This window comes from Zingiber officinale, chromosome 6B (genome assembly GCF_018446385.1).
Source record: "Zingiber officinale cultivar Zhangliang chromosome 6B, Zo_v1.1, whole genome shotgun sequence".
NCBI lineage: Eukaryota > Viridiplantae > Streptophyta > Magnoliopsida > Zingiberales > Zingiberaceae > Zingiber > Zingiber officinale.
In genome coordinates, this window is record NC_055996.1 from 27,014,978 (window position 1) to 27,038,183 (window position 23,206).

General features: G+C 40.4%; 1 protein-coding gene across 1 annotated transcript; it reads left to right on the forward strand.

Annotated features, from left to right (window-relative positions):
• The first annotated feature begins 19,729 nt into the window (after positions 1-19,729).
• LOC121990032 (squamosa promoter-binding-like protein 14) lies at positions 19,730-21,704 on the forward strand. Its single transcript, XM_042544298.1, has 3 exons — positions 19,730-20,214; positions 20,720-20,856; positions 20,946-21,704. Exons 1-3 carry the CDS (start codon positions 19,865-19,867, stop codon positions 21,482-21,484), a joined length of 1,026 nt encoding a protein of 341 aa, XP_042400232.1. The 5' UTR covers positions 19,730-19,864; the 3' UTR covers positions 21,485-21,704.
• Positions 21,705-23,206: the final 1,502 nt, after the last annotated feature.

A 23,206-nucleotide genomic window follows, 5' to 3' on the forward strand; every position in this document is an offset into this window, starting at 1 on the left:
ATTTGACTAAGGCCTGAAACACAACTATTCTACAAGCTTCTATGCGTTTGTTTGACATTCTAACTACTCCGACTTATTTTTACTATCTTGCTACAACTCTACTACGCCTGACTACTGCCGAGGGGACGACCAACACCGAGCTCAAGCTGATTGTCTACAAACAATGTTGGGTAACGAAGCTTAAGTTTTGTACTTAATTTCTACAGAATAGGAAAGTGTAGCTTGTTACACTTTTCTGATTCTTTTATTGTACTCGATCCCTTCATTCGGTAGTTCTGAAAGAGGTATATAGTGGATTGCCCATTGATAGATCCAAGGAACCTGGGTCTTAGAGTAGGAGTCATCAAAGGCTCCGAACCAAGTACGACCGAACATGTGCCTTTTTTACTTGCTTTTGTTTTCGTGTTTTTTTCATTGCGTACTTATTTTATAAAACTGAAAAAATTAGTTTTTAAAAATCACTTGATTCACCCCCTCTCCCTCTCACATGTGTCTCAATCCAATAGATAATACCCTTGGAGGTTTAAATTCAACCATCCAAATTAATCCTCTCCCCTTTTCTCCCATGATCGGACGGTTATCTAGGGCAACCACTAGGGGTTTTAAGGTTTACAACCTTTGATGCAACTCTCATTGTTTTCGCATTCTCATCTTCGTCTTCTTCTTTACTTTCTTCCTCATCTTCCTTTGCTGTTGCTAGTGATTGTTCAAGCTCCATCTGCCCATCATAAGTTCATTTTCCTCCCCTTCTCTGTTCACCTTTGCTCTTCCTCATGGCTACTACTCCTCCCACCGCCATCCACGGTCTATGGTACACCTCCACAGCCTCTAACTTCAATGGCATGGAAGTGGACCAGATGCAACATACTTATAGTCTCCCCACCACCACCACATCATCATTCCCTCTGGCTATAACCTTATTCCAACCTTCCATCTACTGGCTACTAAACTTTCTTCAAGGACCAATTTTTTGTCAGTCTTCATTTTCCCTTACATCCCTTTTCCACCAAATTTGTAACTACCTCTGCATTCCCCTCCAACAATTATCCCCCAATTGTATTAGGTTACTATGTATAGTCATCATCCTATTTCGTCTGTACTGAGTCCTCTTATACCCCTGAATATTTCATTATTTTTACTATCCTAAAATCTGAGCCGGATGTTTTCATCTTCTAAACTTGAGTGGTATCCATTTTCTTTGATAAAATTCCCACTTTCAACAAAGGTTGGAAATCTCACTACTTTTATATCCAACCAGTCCCTCAAGTAGCCTGCCCTACCTGCTGGCAAATGGAATTGCCCCTGCTCCCGAGTGGGTTGTATTCCGATGGGATCCAATCTACCTTACTACCCCCAGTTAGTTGTCCGGTCTGAAGTTCAACATTCACAAGCTGCTCGTGAAGGGTGTTTTGTATATTTTCGAGCTAAGCCCCATTCGAGCCTGACTACTCGACATTTTCGATGAGAAATTCAACCTCTTTTACTGTTGTATCTAATTAATTTCTTTTCCTATTTTATAGCCAAAACTCTGTAGAAAGCTTGACTTGGGGATTCCACCAAGTTGGATGACGAGGAAATGGATGTCTGTTGTGAGGTCAAACTGGCAAGCCATGGGCTTTTGACGATCGGCTCGACCGAGAGGCTGACTGGTGAAAGGCTTGTGCCGATCGGCTCGACTGAGGAGCCGACCAGCGACAAAGGACCAACCAAGTCATGGGGACTGACGTAGCCACAAACACTGAGGAACTGCCACCTCCCCGACCTTTCCAACTGCCTGTGGCGGTCCTCTCTAAGTTCACAAACTCTAGAGAATCTTTAACGCCAACCGCGCAAGAGGTGCCTATCTGCTACACCCGCACAATGAACTTCCCTTGAAGCCATGGCTCTGCGTCTGATGTGCGTAGATTATATACTCTTTTATGCATGTTTTTACGTACATTTACATACTTTGAGCATGCTTGATCTATGCATTTTTATACTTTCAGCTTTCCTTTTAGTATATTTACTCTTTTGGTTCGGAGATCTGCTTTTTGTGCATTTTTCTGTACACAGGAGTCGATTTGGTGAAGAATCTACATCTTTGGGCAAGCCTTGGAGGAAACAAAGGGAGAAGTCACCAGGCCGTGTACCTCACACGACCCTGCACTGGTATGGAGCTCGGGCCGTGTGGAGTTTGGCACCAACAGAAGAGGAAGATGACATGGCCGTGTGAACCTCACACGGCCGTGTCAAGATTTGAAGCCAACCAGAGCAGAAGCCTTACATGGCCATGTGGATCTACACGGCCGTGTGAGGTTTCCAGAAAGCAAGCAGGCTGTGGCCGTGTGCATCACACGGAAGGGTCCTGGCCGTGCGAGTCACACGGCCGTGCAGTTTTGGCAGAGAAGGAACTGGACATGGCCGTGTGAATCTCACACGGCCGTGTCACGGGGCCGTGTGGCGCCCGATTCCCTCCTCTATTTAAACCCTCCTTCATGAATTGAAAGGGGATCTCTCCCCCTTTGGGAGAAGGCAAGATTTGGTGGTTTCCTCCCACTCTTGGGAGGATTTCTGGGTGATTCTAAGGGAATTCTTGACGATTTCGACTCCGGAGCGAGGATTGGATCCGAAGACGAGGCTTCTCCATAGATAAGTTTTCTCTTTCCCCCTTTTCTTGGTTTCTTGGATTGGGAATTTAAGAAATGCTTGTAATCTTCATTTCTTCGGATATTCTTCCTCGATTCATGGAGTAGATCTTGTATTCTAGGATTAAGGGAGTATTTGTATGATGGATTGATGTAATCTCTTGTGGATTTGCCATTTTCTTGTTTCAATGACATTGTCTTGCTTGTATCAATTAGATCTTGAGTGAGTAATGATGATTTGTGCTTAATTCTCATTCTTGATTGATTGTTTGGATTTCTTGTGGACTTTGTAAAGATAAACTCTCACTCGATCATCCGCGGGATCCACGTGACAGGTGCAAGCCCTTGTAAGGACGTTTGAGAGATAATCTTGAAGAGGAAATAGGAATATTCAAGAGAGTAGGATGGATTTTGTGATTAGTTCCTTGTATCTTGATAGATTAATAAGTTGTGGGCTTCTATGTTGATATCCGAGGAAGGCATAGTAATAGGTGCGCTTCTGTGTAAGGACAACGTAGGTTCACGTCTAATTGATCATGTTTAGATACATTTCTCAGTCCTTAGCCGGTTATCTATTGCAAGAGAGAACCAACAACTTTCTACAAGAGTTTGGCAATTGAGGGATAAGAATTGGTGAACCATTTACATTCAAGAAATCTTACAAAGAAACCGAAACTCCTAGAATCTCCCTTATCATAACCCAAAATACTAAACTCTTGTTTGTTGATCTATAATATTAGATTTGTTACCTTCACTTTGCATTTGAAACGATTGGATAGTTGTTTAGCTAATTCGCATTGAGACATTTCTAGTGCTTATTCCAGTCCCTGTGGATACGATAATCTTTTATATTACTTGCGACATTTCCGTACACTTGCGGAGCGTAACAGCGTCCCCTTTCAAGCAGGGAGAGAGTTCCTCATCCATTCCTTTGGCACTTGGAGCTGACCGCCCAACCCCTGTTTCATTTGAGCGGACACCCCTCAATCTTTGCAGCGCTAACCGGGGCACTTACCGCACTTCCTATCTCCTTTTTACAACCCCCTCCGACTGAATCATCACAACCCCGCTCCAAAATATACTCCACCCCTAAATCAAAGTCCAAAACCAAGTCCAGCTTAATCGAGCAGACAACTCAAGCCCAAGAGAATCAATGTCACACTTAGGCTGCCTTCATAAGAGTGGCTCTCCATCAACCCCTCAGAGCAACTTGCCCCTTTGCATAGGATTAAAATATAAGGTCCACCGGCTCAAACTTCGACTGACTCACGGGCACGCGTGGTCAAGTGCTCCCCAAAGGAGCTAGTTGATCATTTTTCCTAGGATGTCACAGGGGTAAACTTTCCTCAATGTCATGTGTTCATTTTTCTTATGTGTCTTTCCCTAATTTCTCCTTGATTCTTCAGTTCTTGGTGGTTGGCTTATCCTTATGCCAAAAAATGGTGATGCTAAGTCACAACTACCAGACTTTGAAGGGCTTGGCGGGAGGAATGGGAACCTCTCAAGGCTCTGCCATGCGCCTCCAAGTTGAAGTGGATCCACTGAAGAGCAAACTTGAAAGCCAATCTGAGTTATTTCTTAGAGTCGAGCAGGCTCTTATAGAAGAAAAAGATAAAGGACACGACCAAGAGAGTCAGATTGAGAGGCTCCAAAAGAAACTATAGACTTCTAACTCCCTCCTCCCATCGGAGAACACTTGAAAACTTAGAGCCATAGCTAATCTGGAATTGAAGAATACGGAAGCCCGACGCCAAAAATCTAGAAGAAATATACGCCAACCTTATCTCCACGCTATCCAGTAAAGAGGTTGAACTAATCGTCAATGACCTTCGGCTTGAAGAGAAACAACACACCCTAAATTTCAAGGATGCCGAGCTAGAGTCCTTAAAGGCTGAGTTTGAGGACTCAATGGCCTAGTTGGCGAACTACAAAGCGAGGGAGCCCGAGCGGCTGGAAACTTTCTGAGTGAACTATCTATGCTCTCAGGACTTCAACATGATGCTCACCCATCAAACTTCCAAGATGTTTGGCTATGGCACAGAAGGAGCAATAAAATAATTTAGGAAAGCAGACCATTTGACAACAGGCATCCCTAAAATTTTATTCGCCACTAGAAAATTTTGGAGGACCTTCCAGAGGACGCCTTCCCAGACTTTGCTTAATGTATTCAAAAGAAATATTCTCTTTGGTGTTTCACCCTCTTGGTCATTAAAAACTTATGCTATTCTAATGTATATATAGTTTTCCACTACTTTTTTTTTCCTTTTGAAGTTTTTTCCTTAGCATTGTGTGCTTCCTTTTTTCTTTTTTTCTTAGAGTGGTGTCAATTTATTTGCTCAAAGTTATGAGAGTATTTCTTGAATGGATGTCAACTTGCATATGTATTACTTCGATTGTTTGGAAAGTTTCGTACACACAGTCGGTTGGTCGAAGAGCACGGGAAAATCCACTTAAAACTCAGCTCTAAGTCTCAATAGTCTGGATATATGGGCACATGAACAAGTACACTTATAACTCGACTAAATGATATGCGAGTCTGGATACTTGGGCGCATGAGCAAGCAAGCTTATAATTCAGCAGAATGTCACGAGAGTCTAGATATATGGGTGCATGAACAAGTACGATTATAATTTGGTCAAACAGACCAAGAGCCTAGATATATAGGCATGTGAGCAAGTATGCTTATAACTCAACCAAACGGTCTGAGAGTTTGGATATATGGGCACGTGAGCAAGAACGCTTATAACTCAGTCGAATGGTCAGAGAGTTTGGGTACTTAGGCGCATGAATAAATATTCTTATAACTCAAGGATTAGCATGAGAGTCTGGATACTTGGGCACGTGAGCAAGCATGCTTATAACTCTGTTGAACAACATGAGAGTTTGGGATTTGGGCACGTGAACAAGCATGCTTATAACTTGACAAACGACATGAGAGTCTATATACTTGGGCACGTGAACAACACGCTTATAACTTGGCCAAACGACACGAGAGTCTAGATATTTGGACGTGTGAGCAAGTACACTTATAACTCAACCAAAAGGTCCGAGAGTCTGGATACTTAAGTGAGTGAGCAAGCACACTTATAACTCAGCTGAACAACACAAGAGTTTCAATAATTGGGTGTGTGAGCAAGCATGCTTATAACTTGGTCGAATGGTCCGAGAGTCTGGATACTTAGGCGCATAAGCAAGAACACTTACAACTCTGCCAAATGGTCCGAGAGTTTAGATATATGGGCACGTGAATAAGCATGCTTATAAACCATCCGAACGACAAGAGAGTCTAGATACCTGGGTGCATGAGCAAGCATGCTTATAACTCACCCGAATGACATGAAAGTCTAGGATATATGGGCGCAAGCAAGTATGCTTATAACTCGGTCGAACGACGTGAGAGTCTAGATAATTGGGTGCATGAGCAAGCATGCTTATAACTCGGCCAAATGGTCTAAGAGTTTGGATAATTGGGTGTGTGAGTAGACACGCTTATAACTCGATCGATCGATCGATCTGAGAGTTTGGATACTTGGATGCGTGAGTAAACATGCTTATAACTCAGTCGAATGGTCCGAGAGTCTAGATACTTGGGCGCGTGAGCAAACACGCTTATAACTAAGTCAAACAACACATGAGTCTAGATATATGGCATGTGAATAAGCATGCTTATAACTTGGTCGAACAACATGAGAGTCTAGGATATATGGGAGCATATGCAAGCACTCTTATAACCCAATCGAATGACACGAGAGTCTAGATACTTGGGCGCATGAGCAAGGACTCTTATAACTTGGTCAAACAGTCACAGATTCTTCTAAATACTTGGGCGTATGAGGAAGCATGCTTATAACTCGGTCGAACGGTTAGAGATTTAGATACTTGGCCATGTGAGCAAACACGCTTATAACTCTGGCGAATGACATGAGAGTCTGGATATATGGATGTGTGAACAAGCATACTTATAACTCAGCTAAATGATCTGAGAGTCTGGATATATGGGGGCATGAACAAGCACGCTTATAATGTAACAACCCGATTCTAGTGTCCGAAGAGTTCCTTGAGATTGTTCATCATGTCATAGGCAGCTAGCAAGTCCTGATGCTGATGTTGCATCACATTTGACATTGAAGCCATAATGTAACACCGCGTCATCTCATCTGTCTTTACCCATTTCTTATGATACTCAATCTTCTCTTCACTAGAATCACTATTAGACACATTAGGGAAAACCTCTAACAGTACAAACTTATAGCCTTCAGCAGTTAGGACAATGTTTAGGTTTCTTTTCCAATCTATGTAATTTGGACTAGTAAGTTTGTTCTCTTTCATAATAATAGCCAGTGGGTTGAAAGTCATCCTAAGAATCACAAAATAAGTTTTGGTCAAGACTTTAGAATTTAGAATAATATTGAGTCCTCAAACAATATTATTTAAATTCACTAACACCTCAAAACACTGTGATTTTTGTATGCCATGTTAGTGTGAGCGTATACAAAATCAAACATTTATAAGAGGAGGTTTTACCCATTAATTTTATTCTTGTCATCCTAACTTTTTGACAAATAAAATTAATAGTTGGGATTCCTTTGGTCATACAAATAATAGCAGTGACTCCGTTGGGGAGGATACTATTAAATGCGTCTAAGTGTATACCATTACTTGATACTTAGTCCATTAAATAGGATTGTGCCCCTTCAGTTGGAGAAGATCACACGCTCCTAAATAATTTCCTATAACTATCCATAAAGGAAGTTTGATCTAGCGATCCGCAAGCAAACTCATTCGATGTGGAGGGAGGCACTCAGAGCCAACGCACAAGTTTGTTTGCATCGCTTACAAACTAGTAATGGAGATCATGGAATTTATTTACTAATCCCTCTCCCACTTAGTTTTTTAAGATGAGGATTTTATTATGCAAACACACATCACAACAAATAAAAGCAATAAATATGAAAAAACAATTTTTCAACTATTATGGATTTTTCCATCACTGTCCTCCGTGTGCTGCCAACCCTAGCTGTTGTCATCTTTAGCCACCGCAATCGGGTCTAATCATCGCATCTATCTTGCTTCTTATTTCGCTGTGCCCCTGGTCCTCAAATAGTACCATGCCTCGCAAGGATACGATCTGTGACAAAAATAGAATTTTATATTTATCGATCCTATATTCCACGAAAGAATGTACATGTAATCTAGATCGAACAAAAAGTAAAATCCTAAAATTAATACAACTCCTGCTGTATTTAAAACATACAATCATGCACACACATAAAATGCCCTCGACATGTCCGAGGGTCCAATCACACACAAACACATTAGGGCTATAATAGTTGGATCTAGGATGTCTGCAACCACAGAGTTAATATATTTGCACATCCTACTATTATCATGCCTAAAATATGTATGACATGTGCATAATTTGTTAGTTAGAGCCCTAGAGCCAATCATATGATGATTGTTGTATGGACTCATTGTATCATATTCCTATGTATATAAAGGTATTTGTTTTGGTTATTATACTTACTTGTATTGGTGCCAAATAACTAAGTATAATAGCGTCCTTGAGTAGAAGGTTCTTACCTATATCAATCGATTGGTTGAATCGATAGTGAGATGATATAGGGAACACTACTCTTAATCATTCCTAGTCAAGTATTAACATTCAGGGACAATGTTAATGTCATGAGACTAGCATGTAGGTCAACTCGATGACTTGATCTCACAAGTCATGGATATAGAGATATCAAGTTGACACATGGGTATGCATTGGAGAATGTATACTGAATGACCCACCATGAGAAAGTATCATGGATCGTTATATAAGTGTCATATACTTTCTCATGTGGCTATTAGTATGACTATAAGTCCTTGGACCTGAAGTCACCATGGTTCCCTACATAAGGAGTTCCATGCTTTAGCATCGTCAAACGTCACCCGTAATTGGGTGGACTATAAAGGCGATTACTGGGTATGTAACAAATTATGCGGAGAGATATGAGTGATGTAGATGGGATCTATCCCTCCTATATAACGGGAGTGACATCATTATTCTTGATAGAGTGAGACCACTAAGTGCATGGTCATGCCCAAATGAGTCAATATGAGATATTGAGCTTATTTGATTATAGTGAGTCTACTTGGAGTTCAAGATTTAGATTAATCAGAGGATGACACCGTCTATGCCTCAAATTGATCAACCTAGATGACAAGGATAGAAGGACACTTGTCATATATTGTGAAGAATCACAATTAATAGTCACAAGGTGATGTTGGATCTCAACATTCTTGTAACTTGGGTAACAAAGATGTATTGTTAGATGCCGCTCATTGTTTATATTTCTAAATAAGATTTAGAAACATTGTCAACGTTACAAGAACCTATTGGGTCACACACAAAGAACAAGTGGATGGAGATTAGGTTCATATGATGAACCAATTGGATTAGGTTCATATAATGAACCAAAATTGAATTAAGAGTAATCCAAATTAGACTTATTGAGTTAGACTCAATTGGATTCAATTGTTGAATGAGTCTAATTTAGAGTTGATTCATTGAGTCAATTTATATTAATGAATTGAGATTCATTAAATTGAAATTAACTTGAATCAAAGATTGGATTTAACTCAACAAGGAAGAGAAGTGGTCAATTTTGACTTGACCAAATTGGAAGTTGAAACATCAAGTTTGACTTGATGAAATGCCACTTGGTGAAGGTTGACTCATCCTACATGGCATGGCTAACCAATACATCCTTGCCACATCATCTCCACATCATCAAGGGAGAGCTAGAGGCATGGAATGCCAAGAGCCAAAGACCCTTGGCATTCCATGTGTGGCCGGCCAAATGAATATGGGATTCATTGGCATTGAAGTGTGATCATTGGTTGTTGTCTTCTTCCTCCTTAGCTCCTTCTTGTTCTCATTCTTCTCTTGGCCGAGAGTTCCAAGCAAGAAGGGTGAAGGTGAGTGAGTTTAATCCATGAAGAAAGGGTAAGTAGAGAGTTTAGAGAAGTGTATGAGAATCCTCTTCTTCTTTTTCTCTCCTTTCTTCTTCCAATCCCATCCGAGAGCCCTTGGGAGTGCTAGCACACTTGTGGTGCTCTCTTCTCCATCTAGAGTGGTTTGAGAATCACTTCTTGTTCGTGTGGATACTACTAGAGGTGTGTACACTTAAACACACTAGAGATCCGACAACATTTGGACGAGCGAGATTTGCGAAGGGCTTTGCTTCAAAGGTATACTTCCTTTCATGTAGATCTAAGGTAGATCTAGGACTAGAAAACATGTACACGAAATTATGAATTTTTATCTTCGCACGGATCCGGTGGCATGGGATTTCGGGGTTTCCGCAACGCAAAAATGGTTTTTGCGGCTCGAAAATCCCAACATAATTAAACTGAAAAATCAAACACACAGAGGCAATATCCTAGCTCTGATACCAATTGTTAGTTGCTACTCGGAATATCGTACTGGTTTCCTTGTACAAAAATTTTGTATAAGTCCCGAACCTTTCCTTACAACCTATTGTGTTCTTTAGAAATTAAATTTGGAATCGCAAACAGAACTTAACATTATTGATTCCAAATTCAACTTATCTATTCTTAGAGGTTTTGACTTGGATCGCAAACGATGCTTAACATTATTGATCAAAATCCACCCATGTTATAAAGTTGATTAACTATTTATTTCAAAGATCAGCTTCTAGGTTAAACATAGCGAGACACTAGGCCTTCTTGGGTATAAGATCATCCACCACTTCCTAGACAAAGCCTTTCAATGAAATTCAATATTTAATCTCCTTATAGTAACCCTAGGTTTAACTATTAAGAACAATTGAATCACAAGATCGAAAAACAAAAGAAACACAAAATCGAAACATAAATTCGATTTCCTAGAATCGTTAGCCTCTTGTGTTTGGTAATTCAAAATCCGTATAAAGAAAACTAGTATGATGCGGAATAAGACAACTAGTTATACCTTTCTTTGTTAACAAAAATCTCTTAATATTCTATTGTATTCCTCTCCTTCTCTTGGATGTTGTGTGGGCGACGATCTACCAAGAAGAAATCCACCAAAGCCTTCCTTGCTTCTAAGTTTCGGCCACCACCACAATGCTCCAAGGGATGCTAGAAAACAATGCCTCCTTTCTCTACTTCTTCACCTCCAAGCAACCAGCCACCAAGAGCTCTACAAGAGATAATGCCACCGGCCACAAAGAAGAAGAGAAAGAGAAGATGAAGGGTCGGCCACCAAGGATGGAAGAGAGGAACAATATAATAGGTTGTGTGTCTCATGAAGGTACCCCCTCTCTCTCTTTTATAATCCTTGATGAATCCAAAAAAGGAAAGTTTTTTAACAAAAATAAAACTTCCTTTTATTCCTCTCTATGGCCGGACACACCATGTTTAAACAAACAAGGAAAGATTTTAAACAAAAATTAAAATCTCTCTTTTAAAAATCCCTTTTGTGGTTAGCTATAAAAGGAATGTTTTATAAATTAAAATCTTTCTCTTTTAAATCCTTTTATGGATATCTATAAAAGATAAGATTTAAAAATAAAACTCCTTTTATATCATGGTTACAAAAAAGGAAAGTTTTCTTAAAAATTAAAATCATTCTCTTAACATTATAGATATCTACAAATAAGGAAAGATATATAATCTCTCTTCTATTCCTTTATAGAAAATCTATAAAAGGAAAGATCTTAAAATTAAAAACTCTCTTTTAAAACCATGTGGATAAAAACATAAAAGGAAAGATTTTATCAAAATTTTATTTTTAATAAAATCCCTCTTCCCTTTCACACTTGGGCGACCCCTTGCTTGGGCACCAAGCAAGGCTTTGCCGGCCCTAGCCTTAGCTCCAAGCTTGGCTTGGCTGGCCCCTTGCTTGGGCTCCAAGCAAGGATAGGGGTCGGCCCCTAGCATGGGCTAAGAGGCTAGGCTTTGGGTGAATATAAGACTTTATATAAGAGGCTACAATAGGGACAGAGAGGAGGAATTGGTTATAGTCTCCAGATGAACTTCAGCTTCCCATGTTCGCCTTGAACACCCAACTCAAGTTCATCAATAATAACTTATACCACTAAAGACCTATTATTGAACTACCGCACCAATCTCAAATTACATTTTGGGCTCCTTCTTATCATGAGTGTGTTAGTCTCCATGTGTTTAAGATATCGAATGCCCATTAATTAAATGAGTTACTGACACTCACATAATTAACATCTAGCTCCAAGAGTAGTACCACTCAACCTTATTGTCATGTCGGACTAAATCCACCTGCAGGGTTTACATGATAATCCTTATGAGCTCCTCTTGGGGACATCATCAACCTAGATCACTAGGACACAGTTTCCTTCTATAATTAACAACACACACTATAAATAATACTATTTCCCAACTTACCTGGCCTATTGATATATCGAACTAAATCTCACCCACTGATAAATTAAAGAAATAAATACTAAATATATGTGATTGTTATTATATCGGGATTAAGAGCACACACTTCCATAATAACAGAGGTCTTGTTCTTTTATGCAGTCAGTATAAAAAGAAACTACCTCAAATGGTCCTGCTCAATACACTCAAAGTGTACTAGTGTAGTTTTATAGTCAAGATAAATTAATACCAAATTACACTACGACTATTCCAATGGTTTGTTCCTATCCATCTTAGTCGTGAGCTATTATTTATAACTTATAAGGAACTGATAACATGATCTTCTTTGTGTGACACCACACACCATGTTATCTACAATATAAATTAATTGAAGAACTACACTTAGCATATAAATGTAGGCATTTGACCAATGTGATTCTTTATTTCAAAATAAATGTTTACAAAAAGTTAGGCTTTTAGTATACACTCTAACAGCAACTTCCATAACACAAGCAAAATCAAATGGAGGATCAAGTGACATCCCTACGCATAAAGGTATAACTAGTTCAATTAAAAATAAAAATTATATTATATACTTTGGGCGTAGGGAACATGGACATTACAAGAGCAAATGCCCTAAGTTGACCAAGAAAAAGAGTCAACTGACACTAAAGGGCAAGGAGAACCCTAAGGAGACTGCCCCCACAACAAAGAAGAGTAAGGAACACATTGTGTGTTTCTTATGTCATCAAAAAGGACATTATTGAAGCCAATGTCCAATGGGGAGGAAGTTGGCCAAAGTCAAAGGAGGAAGCACAAGTAAAGGGGGAGCTTCCAAGGTAAAACCCAAGATATCATTTATTGAGCCTATCCCTTCAAATCATAGTAAAAAGTATGCTAGTTCAAATTTAGATCATTTCAATGCTATTTATCATGAAAATAGGAGGCATGATTGAATTCAGGAAAATTATGTTGCCTATCATGCTAAAACTACCTCACCTAAAGTTAGTAAGGTTGATAACTACTTGGGCAAGAACACTAAGGATAGTAGATACAAGCCCAAGAATAGAAATGCTCAAGGATTTAAAGAAAAATCCAAATCTAAGGACTTAAGATTGGAAAATCAAGTCTTGAGGTCAATGCTTGATAAAATTGAAAAGACCCTAAAAAGAATGAAAAATATTCTTAAGGGGCAAAATGAGCATAACCTAGGGATATGAACACAAAAGTCATCCTATGGCCATAGAGGTTTAGGATACAAACCTAAAGCCAAGAAGGATGCCCCTTTTTATCATAGGGTTCTATATATAGTTATGGGACCAACCCTAAGTCTATGAGTCAAGTCAAGGATACAAGGGAAGTTATCCCTAGGAGTATCTTTGCAACAACAAATATGACTAAGACCTCTAAGAAGTCTAAGAAAGTCACTAAGAAGGTCTCAAGGGAGGCAATCCCTAAAGTTGACCTAGTGGAAGTGACCAAAGCTTCTAAGAAGTCTAAAAAGGTCATTAGGAAGGTATATCTAGAGAAGTTATCCCTAGTGAGTACCTAGAGCATTCAAGGAGCACCAATAGGTGTTGGGTTCCTAGGAGCATTTTCTCTACCCCTTAGATGGGTTAGAGAGTGTCAACTCAAATTGGAAGGGTAGTTAACCCAACCTTGATGAAGTTGACACTTGGAGAGCATTTTCAAGGTTACTGTTAACCTTTGAAAATGAAAAGGACTTATTGTTTACTATTTGGAAAAGTAAAATGTATCAAAATTTGAGAAATTGAACTTAATTTAAATTGGCACAATAAATCAAGAGTAAAATAAATGCCAAGTTAGGTTTTGACATTTTCTTGAAGGAAATAAGGACAATTTAGGCTTAATTTTAGGTTTAGCTAAGGATTAAGGATATTTAGATAGTTTATCTAGGTATATTTTATTTATCCAAATTGCCATAATTGTTTGCCCATTATATGTCATGACATCATATTTTGCATTCATGATTATTATGAAAAACAACAAAAATACCATGGCATGTCATACATACATCATGTAGCTATAGTATATTTTCTTTTGAAAATTATTTCTATTTTGATGTATGTCATAAATCATCATGTATTATTTTAATTTCCTTGCAACTAAGGTCAATGGCGTCTACTAACAAGTGGTGAATCCCCTAACAAGTAGGATCCTAACAAGTGACATCTTAGGTGGATGATCATAACTCTTAAAATGCCTAGATAAATATGCATGATCCTTAGTTTAGGGAAAAATCAAAATCTATATCTCACAAAGACTATAAGATGACTTGTATGTGTTTTAATGCACATTAAATATAAGTGAGATGTTAGGATGATGAGCAAGACTCAAGATGTTGATTTAGTGTATTTTTTTAGTCTTGATTTCATCTAAACTCATAGTTATGTGTACTCCAATCATTGGGAAAGCTAATGTACAAGTCATGTGCATTGACCCAAAGAACATGGTTAGAAATTGATTTTGAAAATAATTTCAAAATGCTTTTGGAAAACCTTGGTGAAGACTATCTTTTGATAATAATCATTATTGAAAAGTTAGACACAAACTAGAAGAAAACATTGAAGTTTTTATAAGTTTTTAAGTTTGTGTCAATCTTTCAAAATAGGAAGTATTTTCATAGAAAACTATTTTTCCATGATAGTATATACCCTAAGTAATGTCTACATAAATTTTCATGATTTTTAGAATTTTGTAGAATTTTTAGAGCATTTCTGAATTTCGTTGAAATTGGATTTCAGGAAATCAGAAATCCAATCGATCAGCCGATCGATTGGAAGGTCTCAATCGATCAGCCGATCGATTGAGAATACATTGTCTGCGCCAGAGCATCGCAGAAATGATCAGCCGATCGATTGACCCAGGCTAGATCGATCAGCTGATCGATTCAAGGGTAATTTCCGTGAATAGAAGCTCGCAGAATTGATCAATGGATCGATTGAAATGGTTTCAATCAATTGAGACCCAACTTCAATCGATTGGGAGTGCTGATTTTGGCTGGGAAAGTTTGATTTCAACATTTTAAACCATTTTTAGTCTAGGTAACCATTCCTAACCCTTGGACACACATTTGTATACATTTAGGGGGAGTTTTCATGATGAAAACAAGGATGGATTGGTTAAAGAAGACTAAATAGAAGTTTAGGTTGAAGTTTAGTTTCAATATTGAATTTTTGAACCTCAAAACTTCTAATTTTGGATTTCCTAAAGGTTTAGGGATTCCAAGTCATTGTTGGTGCAATGACAAAAGTTTAGAGCATGTCTTTAGGGAGAGTCACTCGTTAAGGACATGGAAATTATTTTTCAAAATCGTGGAAGGTGGTATATCCTTCACTTGAAAAATGCTCAAGGATGAGCATTGGATACAATGAAGGGTATGAGATCTTCATTGTGTTTGTGAAGAGATTTAATGCTCAAGGGTGAACATTGAAGATAATGAAGGGTATGAGACTCTCATTGTTGGATTGGTTAATGCTCAAGGGTGAGCATTGGAGATAATAAAGGGTATGAGACCTTCATTGTGGTGTTGTGAACAACAAATGAAGTTGTGAACAACGATGAGTAACTCTTCAGGGGAGAGTTTTTTTATGTGTGCCAATAGGGGGAGAATGTAGGGTTTAAGTTAGACCTTCATTACCTAAAGAAGGAGTTTGCCCTCTAGGAAAGGGGGAGAATGAAGAAAACTCTTATTCATGCCTTAGCATAAAAGGAAGTTGAGGCTATGAGATTAGCCTAACTTAAAGGTATTGTCAAATATCAAAAAGAGAAAGATTGTTGGTGTAATATCCCTAGGTTAAGGTTGACTTGGTTGACTAAACTTGAATTCGCTCAAGCTTGAGTCTTGATGTTTGAGTTTCGATGTTTGACAATACATGGAGATTGCAGATGCAATCATCCATTTGGGGAGATTGTTGATACAATTGCCCTCTGGTCAAGGTTGACCAGTTAGATGTGAAGAAGAGTCAAGTAGGTTAAAGGGTTGACCGGATACTTGACTTGGAAAGTCCTAACTGGAGGTTAGGCAGTTGAAAGTCCTGGTGAGTGAAGTCAGGCAGTTGGAAAATCCTGGTGAGTGAAGCCAGGTGAAAGACCTAGTGAGTGAAGCTAGGTAGTTGGAAAATCCTAGTGAGCGAAGCCAAGCAGGTGAAAGCCCCGGTGAGTGAAGTTGGGCAGTGGGAAAATCCTGGTGAGTGAAGCCAGGTGAAAACCCTAGTGAGTGAAGCTAGGTAAAAGTCTTGGTGAGTGAAGCTAGGTAGATGGGAAGTCCTAGTGAGTGAAGCTAGGCAGATGGAAAGACCTTATGAGTGAAGCTAGGCACGTGGAAATCCAGGTGGGTCAAGGTTGATCGGACACCTGGTATTGAGAAGTCTAAGTAGGTCAAAGGATTGATTGGATACTTGGCACAAGGAAATCCAGATGGGTTAAGGGTGATTGGACATCTGGTAGAAGGAAGTCCAAGTGGGTCATTGAGGACCGGACACTTGGCATGAGACGGTAAATCTAAGTGGGTCAAGGAGGGCCGCACTTGGTGATCAGAAGTCCAATGAGAAGTTGGCAAAGAGAAAGTCTAGATGGGTCAAAAGTTGACCGAACACTTAGCGGTCGTAAATCCAATAGGGAGGTGGCATGGAACTAGAAGTTAGGACATAGTAAACTTCCGAATGCCATAACTTTGGACTCAGATATCAGAATGAGATGATCTCAAATGTGAAATGAAGCTTATTTCAAGATCTACACATTTTTCTACTTGCCAATCAATTGGCCAATCAATTTGGGGGGTCAATAGATTAATCAATTGATTGGTTGACGTGATTTTGTGCAGAAATTGTTTTGATCGATTGGGTAATCGATCAAAACTTTCCCAATCGATTGGTCAATCAATTGAAAGAGTTTTTGAGTGAACAGTGAGCATTTGAATCAATCAGTTGATTGATTGAAAGCTGCCAATCGATTAGCTGAACGATTGGGCTCAGTTTTTCTCCCGAGAACGCGAGGTAGACGGAATCAGTTGGTCAATTGATTCTGAATTTTCTGCAAAGAGCATAGAGGCGTTCTGAATCGATCGGTCAATCGATTCAAGCCTCCCCAATCCATCAGCTGATCAATTGGGATTCGACCGTTGCGTAGGAAGCGAACTATGGACGGTTGGGATGGTGCAGATCTGATGTGGCAATCGATTAGGAGCATGCCCAATCGATTGGGAGCCCTAGGAGCGCGAGGTATATAGTCGTTGGCGAGCTTCTTCTCTGCAACACTTCTCCCGATCTTCACACGCTCTTCCTCGACGCTCACAGCCAGTTCTTGGAGACTTTTGGAGATAAGTGCTAGTGCACTTCCAAGGTTCAAGAGGCAACAACAAGCAACAAGTAAGCAAGAAGATAGGGTTTTACACTTGTATTCATTGTATTTTTCTTCTTGTGTTGAGTGTTGTATGTGTGAGTGTTGTACGAGGTTTCTCCACCTCCAGTAGTTACCGAGAAGGAGTATTTTCTTAGTGGAGAGTGCTCGTGTGTGTGGATTCTTGGATTAGTCACCTCATCTTAAGGTGGATACCAAGTTTAGGGGGGAATTAGAGATTAAGTTTAGGGGGGGTACATTTTTTTTTTAAAATCATATATTTGCTATTTTCACTGTTATTTGTTTTTAATTTATCCTGACTTAACTTGGGTTGCTCACATAAAAAAGGGGGAGATTGTAAGTATCTGTGATAGTTTTGATGTGATCAACCAAATCAAATTAGGTCATGCTGTCTTTTGATGCATAGTATCTAAGTGTACAAAAACTTAGGAGCATAGGAGGTCGAGCAAAAGACGCAGCTAGCGAGAAGGACAACACTGGAGAGAGCTGACGAGCTCGATGCATCCGAGGGACGAGACGCTGCGGAAGAGTACATTGGCTGACGAGAAGGAAGTGCACAACGTTTCCGAGGGACAAGAAGCCGGAGCGGAAGGTTGCTCGAGAAAGCTAGAAAATAGGTTCAGATGTGCTCTATTCCGGATGGCCAAAATCACCCAAGCAAGCGGAGTACACTAGTGGACGAGAAGGAAACGTGTGACAGTTCTAGGGGACGAGAAGGTAGAGCGGAAGGTTGCTCGAGAAGACCAAGAAAATAGATTCAGATGAGCCTTATCCCGGATGGCCAAAATCACCCAAGTAAGCGGAGCCGGAGCAGAAGACCCGGACAAAAAGTCAATTCCAAGTTGACTCTAGTCCGGGCACCAGGACCATCGGGGATAGCCAGGGCGCCCCGAGCCGTGCCCTGGTCGAAAGCTGGCTCAGCCCGATCCGGGCGCCCAGACTAGAAATCTTATCGAAACGCCACTTGTTCTGATCCGTTGCATCGTGGATAAAATTATATCCACACCTAGGCGCCCGAAACCCTTCCAGGCACCCAGATCAGTGCTTTAAATACAATCCTGATCTCATTAGTTAAATACAACACTTGTAAATGATTCTCTTTCTGTTTAGTTGTGTAATTGAGTGCTTTAACTGCTATAAAAGACTTCTCCGCCTGAAGAAGATTTGATAGTGAGTTTTCAACATCTTGAACTAGCAATCATCTGATTGCAAACCAAGTAAAAGATCTGCTTCTTCTTTCTCTTTATAATTAGTTTCTTTTTTACAAGTGGTTCTATTAATCATGCTATTAGATCGAGAAAAGTATTTATTTTTTTTTATACAAGGTAATTCACCCCCTCTTACCAGACACAAGGGACCAACAAAAATGAAAGTGACTGAGCAAGGGAGGGCCCCCCCCCCCCCCCCCCCCCCACTCTGACGCTCAAATCAAATAGGTAGTCGAGAGGAAAAAGAATTCAATAAACAATAAAAAGAAATAGTGGACAATGAACAAAAAATGTCAACGACTGGGCAAAGGAGGGGGCTCTCTTATATAGTGTCAATTTTCCTCTATGTATGAATGTCAATGTATTTCTAAAAAAAGGGCTGACCATTCAGATATTCTGATATCTTTTTGAAAATAGACCTACCATTTTTGTAGTTTACATGATAGAAACTTCCATTATAAAGATTATACAGGGAATATTTCCTTAGTTCTATAATAATCGATATATAAAATATCAAAAGGAATATTAGATCGTTGGATTAAGGGGTCCTTAATACACTTTACTGGTAGGCCGACTGAGTCCTCTTTCTCATCCGATCGACCTTCGCTCGTGGCTGAAGTTGGGTTGACTAAAGAATGATGAGCTTCTCGAGGACTCAATTTTCGCTCAACCTTTCAAGAAAGACAAAGAGTCCGATATGATCGGACTGTGTGCCTAGCATACCCGATTGGATCTAAGGTCCGGTTGATCAAACCACTTGTCAGATTCTGAATGATACCAATATGATTCAAAATTTTATTAATCATGAAAAACTCAAGATCCAATCAAACCAAACGTCTAATTGATCAGATCACTCGACTGAGATATATGGTCACACTAGTCCTATGTATGACGACCTATCACAACCTCAACAAACTTTCTTAACTTAGACTCCAATTCCAAAAATCTACGTTATTCGCCGTATCACATTGGTAAATCAATGTCCCCTTCTAACCCCTATAAATACAAAGTAGCATAAAAATCTCTCCTTTTCCTTCTATCACCCCCCACCTCACTGCGCTTCACTTTGTTCAAAAATGGCAGCTGTCAGCTTTATGTCATGCAGAATTGCTCAAACAGCCTTCCTCTCCACTTTATTGCAATTCGATCCTCCTATGCTTTTGTTGTTATACAAGCCGCCCAACTCGCCTTCGCCCATTCTCCATGCTCCGATAGTTGGGCTCTTGGCGGTGTAGATTCGACCTGCTGCCTCGCTGCAAGGTGGAGATGGATTTCAGACCGATCGGCCCCTCGGCTGGGCGCGGCGGCTGCGGCGATGACTCCCTGCGAGGTCTCGCGTTTGGTGAAAAGATCTATTTTGAGGACGGAAGTGGCGACGGCAATAAGGCTCCGCCGGGGAGGAAGGGGAGGGGCGTGCTGCAAGGAGGAGGAGGAGGAGGTGGAGGAGAGCAGCAGCAGGCGACGCCGAGGCCGAGGTGCCAAGTCGAAGGGTGCGAGGCGGATCTGAGCGGCGTGAAGGCCTACTACTGCCGGCACAAGGTGTGCGGGATGCACTCCAAGGCGCCCAAGGTTATCGTCGGCGGCATCGAGCAGAGGTTCTGTCAGCAGTGCAGCAGGTCTCGTGCCCTAAAAAACCTTCTTTTTTTTTCCTTTTTTTTTTTTAACTTCTTGAATCTGGTTTTCCGAGTCTTGAATTCTCTGAGAAAAAAAAAAAGAAGGCATTTTTAGTTTTTTTCTCTTGACTCTCGTCGATGGATTTTGCCTTCTTGCAATGGTGCTGATTGCTGCCCTCCACAGTAGTTCTCCAGCTCTCTCTTCTAATAGAATTTTCTTTTCCGTAAGGCTCTGTTTTTTTTCCCCTTCTCAATGAATTGGTATCTTTATGCACAAGAAGCTCTGTTCATCTTCGCATTCTTGCCACACTTCAATGATGAATTACTCGCAATCACTGCTATGTAATTGTTGAAACCCTAGACCTTTCATGATAGTAGATGTCTGTTAATGGTTTCTACCAGGTGATATTTAACTGAATTCAGCAACAATCATCAAGCGAAGAATGTTGTCTTGTATCTTTATCAACACATGTAGAGTAAAAGTGACTTTGCTGCAATGCATTCACAGATTTCACCAGTTGACTGAGTTCGACCAAGGCAAACGCAGTTGCCGCAGACGCCTGGCAGGGCACAATGAGCGGCGGCGGAAGCCACCTTCTGGTCCCTTCAATTCTCGCTACGGCCAGTTTCCGCGATCCTTCCATGGTTAGAATCTCATCTGATCTATATTCTGCGGCATTCCATTCATGTTGTTGCTCTGAGTTCTCTGAATGCTGCACTGAATTATGAAACAGAACCCAGCAGATACAGAAGCTTTCTAATGGACTTCAGTTACCCGAAGCACGGTAGAGATAATTGCTCTGATAATCTAGTGGCGTGCCACCAATGGCACGAAGTGGTGGATGCTCCATCAACTGCAGTTGTTCCGGTGCTCCTCCGAGCCCATCCATACTCGCAAGGCTCGCCGGGCCAGATTCTATTATCTTCGCCGGAACTTCCACCAAGCGAGTGCCTTGCAGGAGCTTTAGACGGCAGCTGTGCTCTCTCTCTTCTGTCATCGACTCAGCCATGGGGCAGTAGTACTAGCAGAAGCCAAGTTCCATCTATTTCTTCATCCAACAGCTTCAATCCCTTTTCCAACATTTACATGGCCAACTCCTGGGGCTTGAGGGATCCTGGAAGTAGGAACCACTCACAAGATACTAAACCCCTCAATGAACTGGGGGATCGAGCTCATTTTTCTGGTGAGCTTGAGTTGGCTCTGCAGAGTAGGCAGTACCTCGAACACGGTTACGGTCACTCCGATCATATGATCCACCACTGGTCTTTGTAGATCATATTGGTCCACTTATCCGTGGCAATTTTGCAACTTCTAAATGTTGATCCCACTCTAGCCATGGAAGTCTTAGTTAGCCTTCATGCCATTCTTGAGGGTAAAGATTGTCACTTAAGAAAATCTTTCCCATCTAGTAAATGCCATTATGTGGGTTTATAATGTTGAGTTTTCCCCATGATCAAATGTTAGGAAGGCTTCAGTTTCTTCTTCGTGAACATGCCTCTCTAAATTCTGAATAACCAGACAAACTATCACACAAATCATTCGGCCTTGGATTTAAATACATCGATATATTTCAAATCTGGATTCTTTTTGCCTAGGAGAAAAAAGGTCTTACGACAGTTCAAGGACATTCATTGCAATTCAATAGCGTTGGCAGGCACCAGGTGCATCCTCGCCGTATCGACTTTGAACAACTGGCTCTGGCAGCTTTTGCATCTGATGAAAAGACTGGCAGAGTGCATTTGTTGGGCCTTGGGAATCAAGATTCTCGCTGGCACAAGATCTAGAGAAAGAACATCGAACGGAGCGCCCAATGTCAGGAAATAGAAGTACCGTACTGCCAACTATAAAGTATGCTTCTTTAACCTGGATTTTATAAAAAATCTTAATCTGAAAACGCGATTACAACCCGCTTAAATTTAAATAACTCGATTAATTACTATTATTATTATTATTTTATAATTCTTTACTTATTTTAAAAAATCAAATTTGATTCAATCGTAAAATTTTTTTTATTAAATTCTAAATTCTGAGAATTTTCAATTCGAAAATCTTTTAACCCGACGCTAAAAACTGTCAATATGAAAATTTTTAAATCGACTCGGATGTGGATCGGATTTATTTTTGAAAACTGGTGTGCACCATATATGATTTGATTGTGCTTAACCGGTACGGAGTTAGCCCCCAGCCCAAAGCTGCACCTTTCTTGCGACTTGACAACTGAACTGAATACCTCTCCGAGAATGGGAAAAAGCCACTCTGAAGATCAGACGGGCACTCTGCACACTTGCTTCATACAGCATGCAAAAGACTCAACGTCTGGTGTTTTCCTCTGTCAATCCAGGACACTTGGTTGCCAATGATCAGTGTTGCTATGTAATAGCAGAGTTAAAATCTAACTATAAAGGCCTCAAATGATTAAAAAAAATAGCAATGAAAGTTACTCTGAAATAAAGGAGCCGTAGCTTTTTGGTTCTTATGACGTTGACATACAATAGATAGATAGATAGATACCTGAATTATATTAGAATATCCTTAATGAAATGGAAGGACATTGATTTGAGTTCCATAGGTAAGAAATAAATTTGACGATCCATTTCAGTTACATTCCAAATTGGATTCACAATGAAAACAAAATGCTCTTTCATCCTTCTCTCATTTACTGCAAGTAGCACGCGACGAAGGAGAGGACGGCGACGCCGAGGGCGGCTCCGACGGCCGGCAAAGAGGCAGCGCCGGAGGCTGGGCCAGGCGCGGGGGCCTCGGCGGCCAGAGCGCCGGTGGCAGTGGCGGCGGCGACGAGGACGGCACAGGCGATCTTCTTCATCTCCATCTCGTCTTAAATAGGAGATTTTGGTTGGACACGTGGAAGAATGCAGTTAGAGACGAGAAAGAGAAGAAGAGTTATTGAAACTGCGCAGGCCTGGAAGATCTGGAGGCGAGGGAGGGATTTTATAGCGTGATTTTGTGGCCCAGAGGATTCGTCGCGAGCAATAA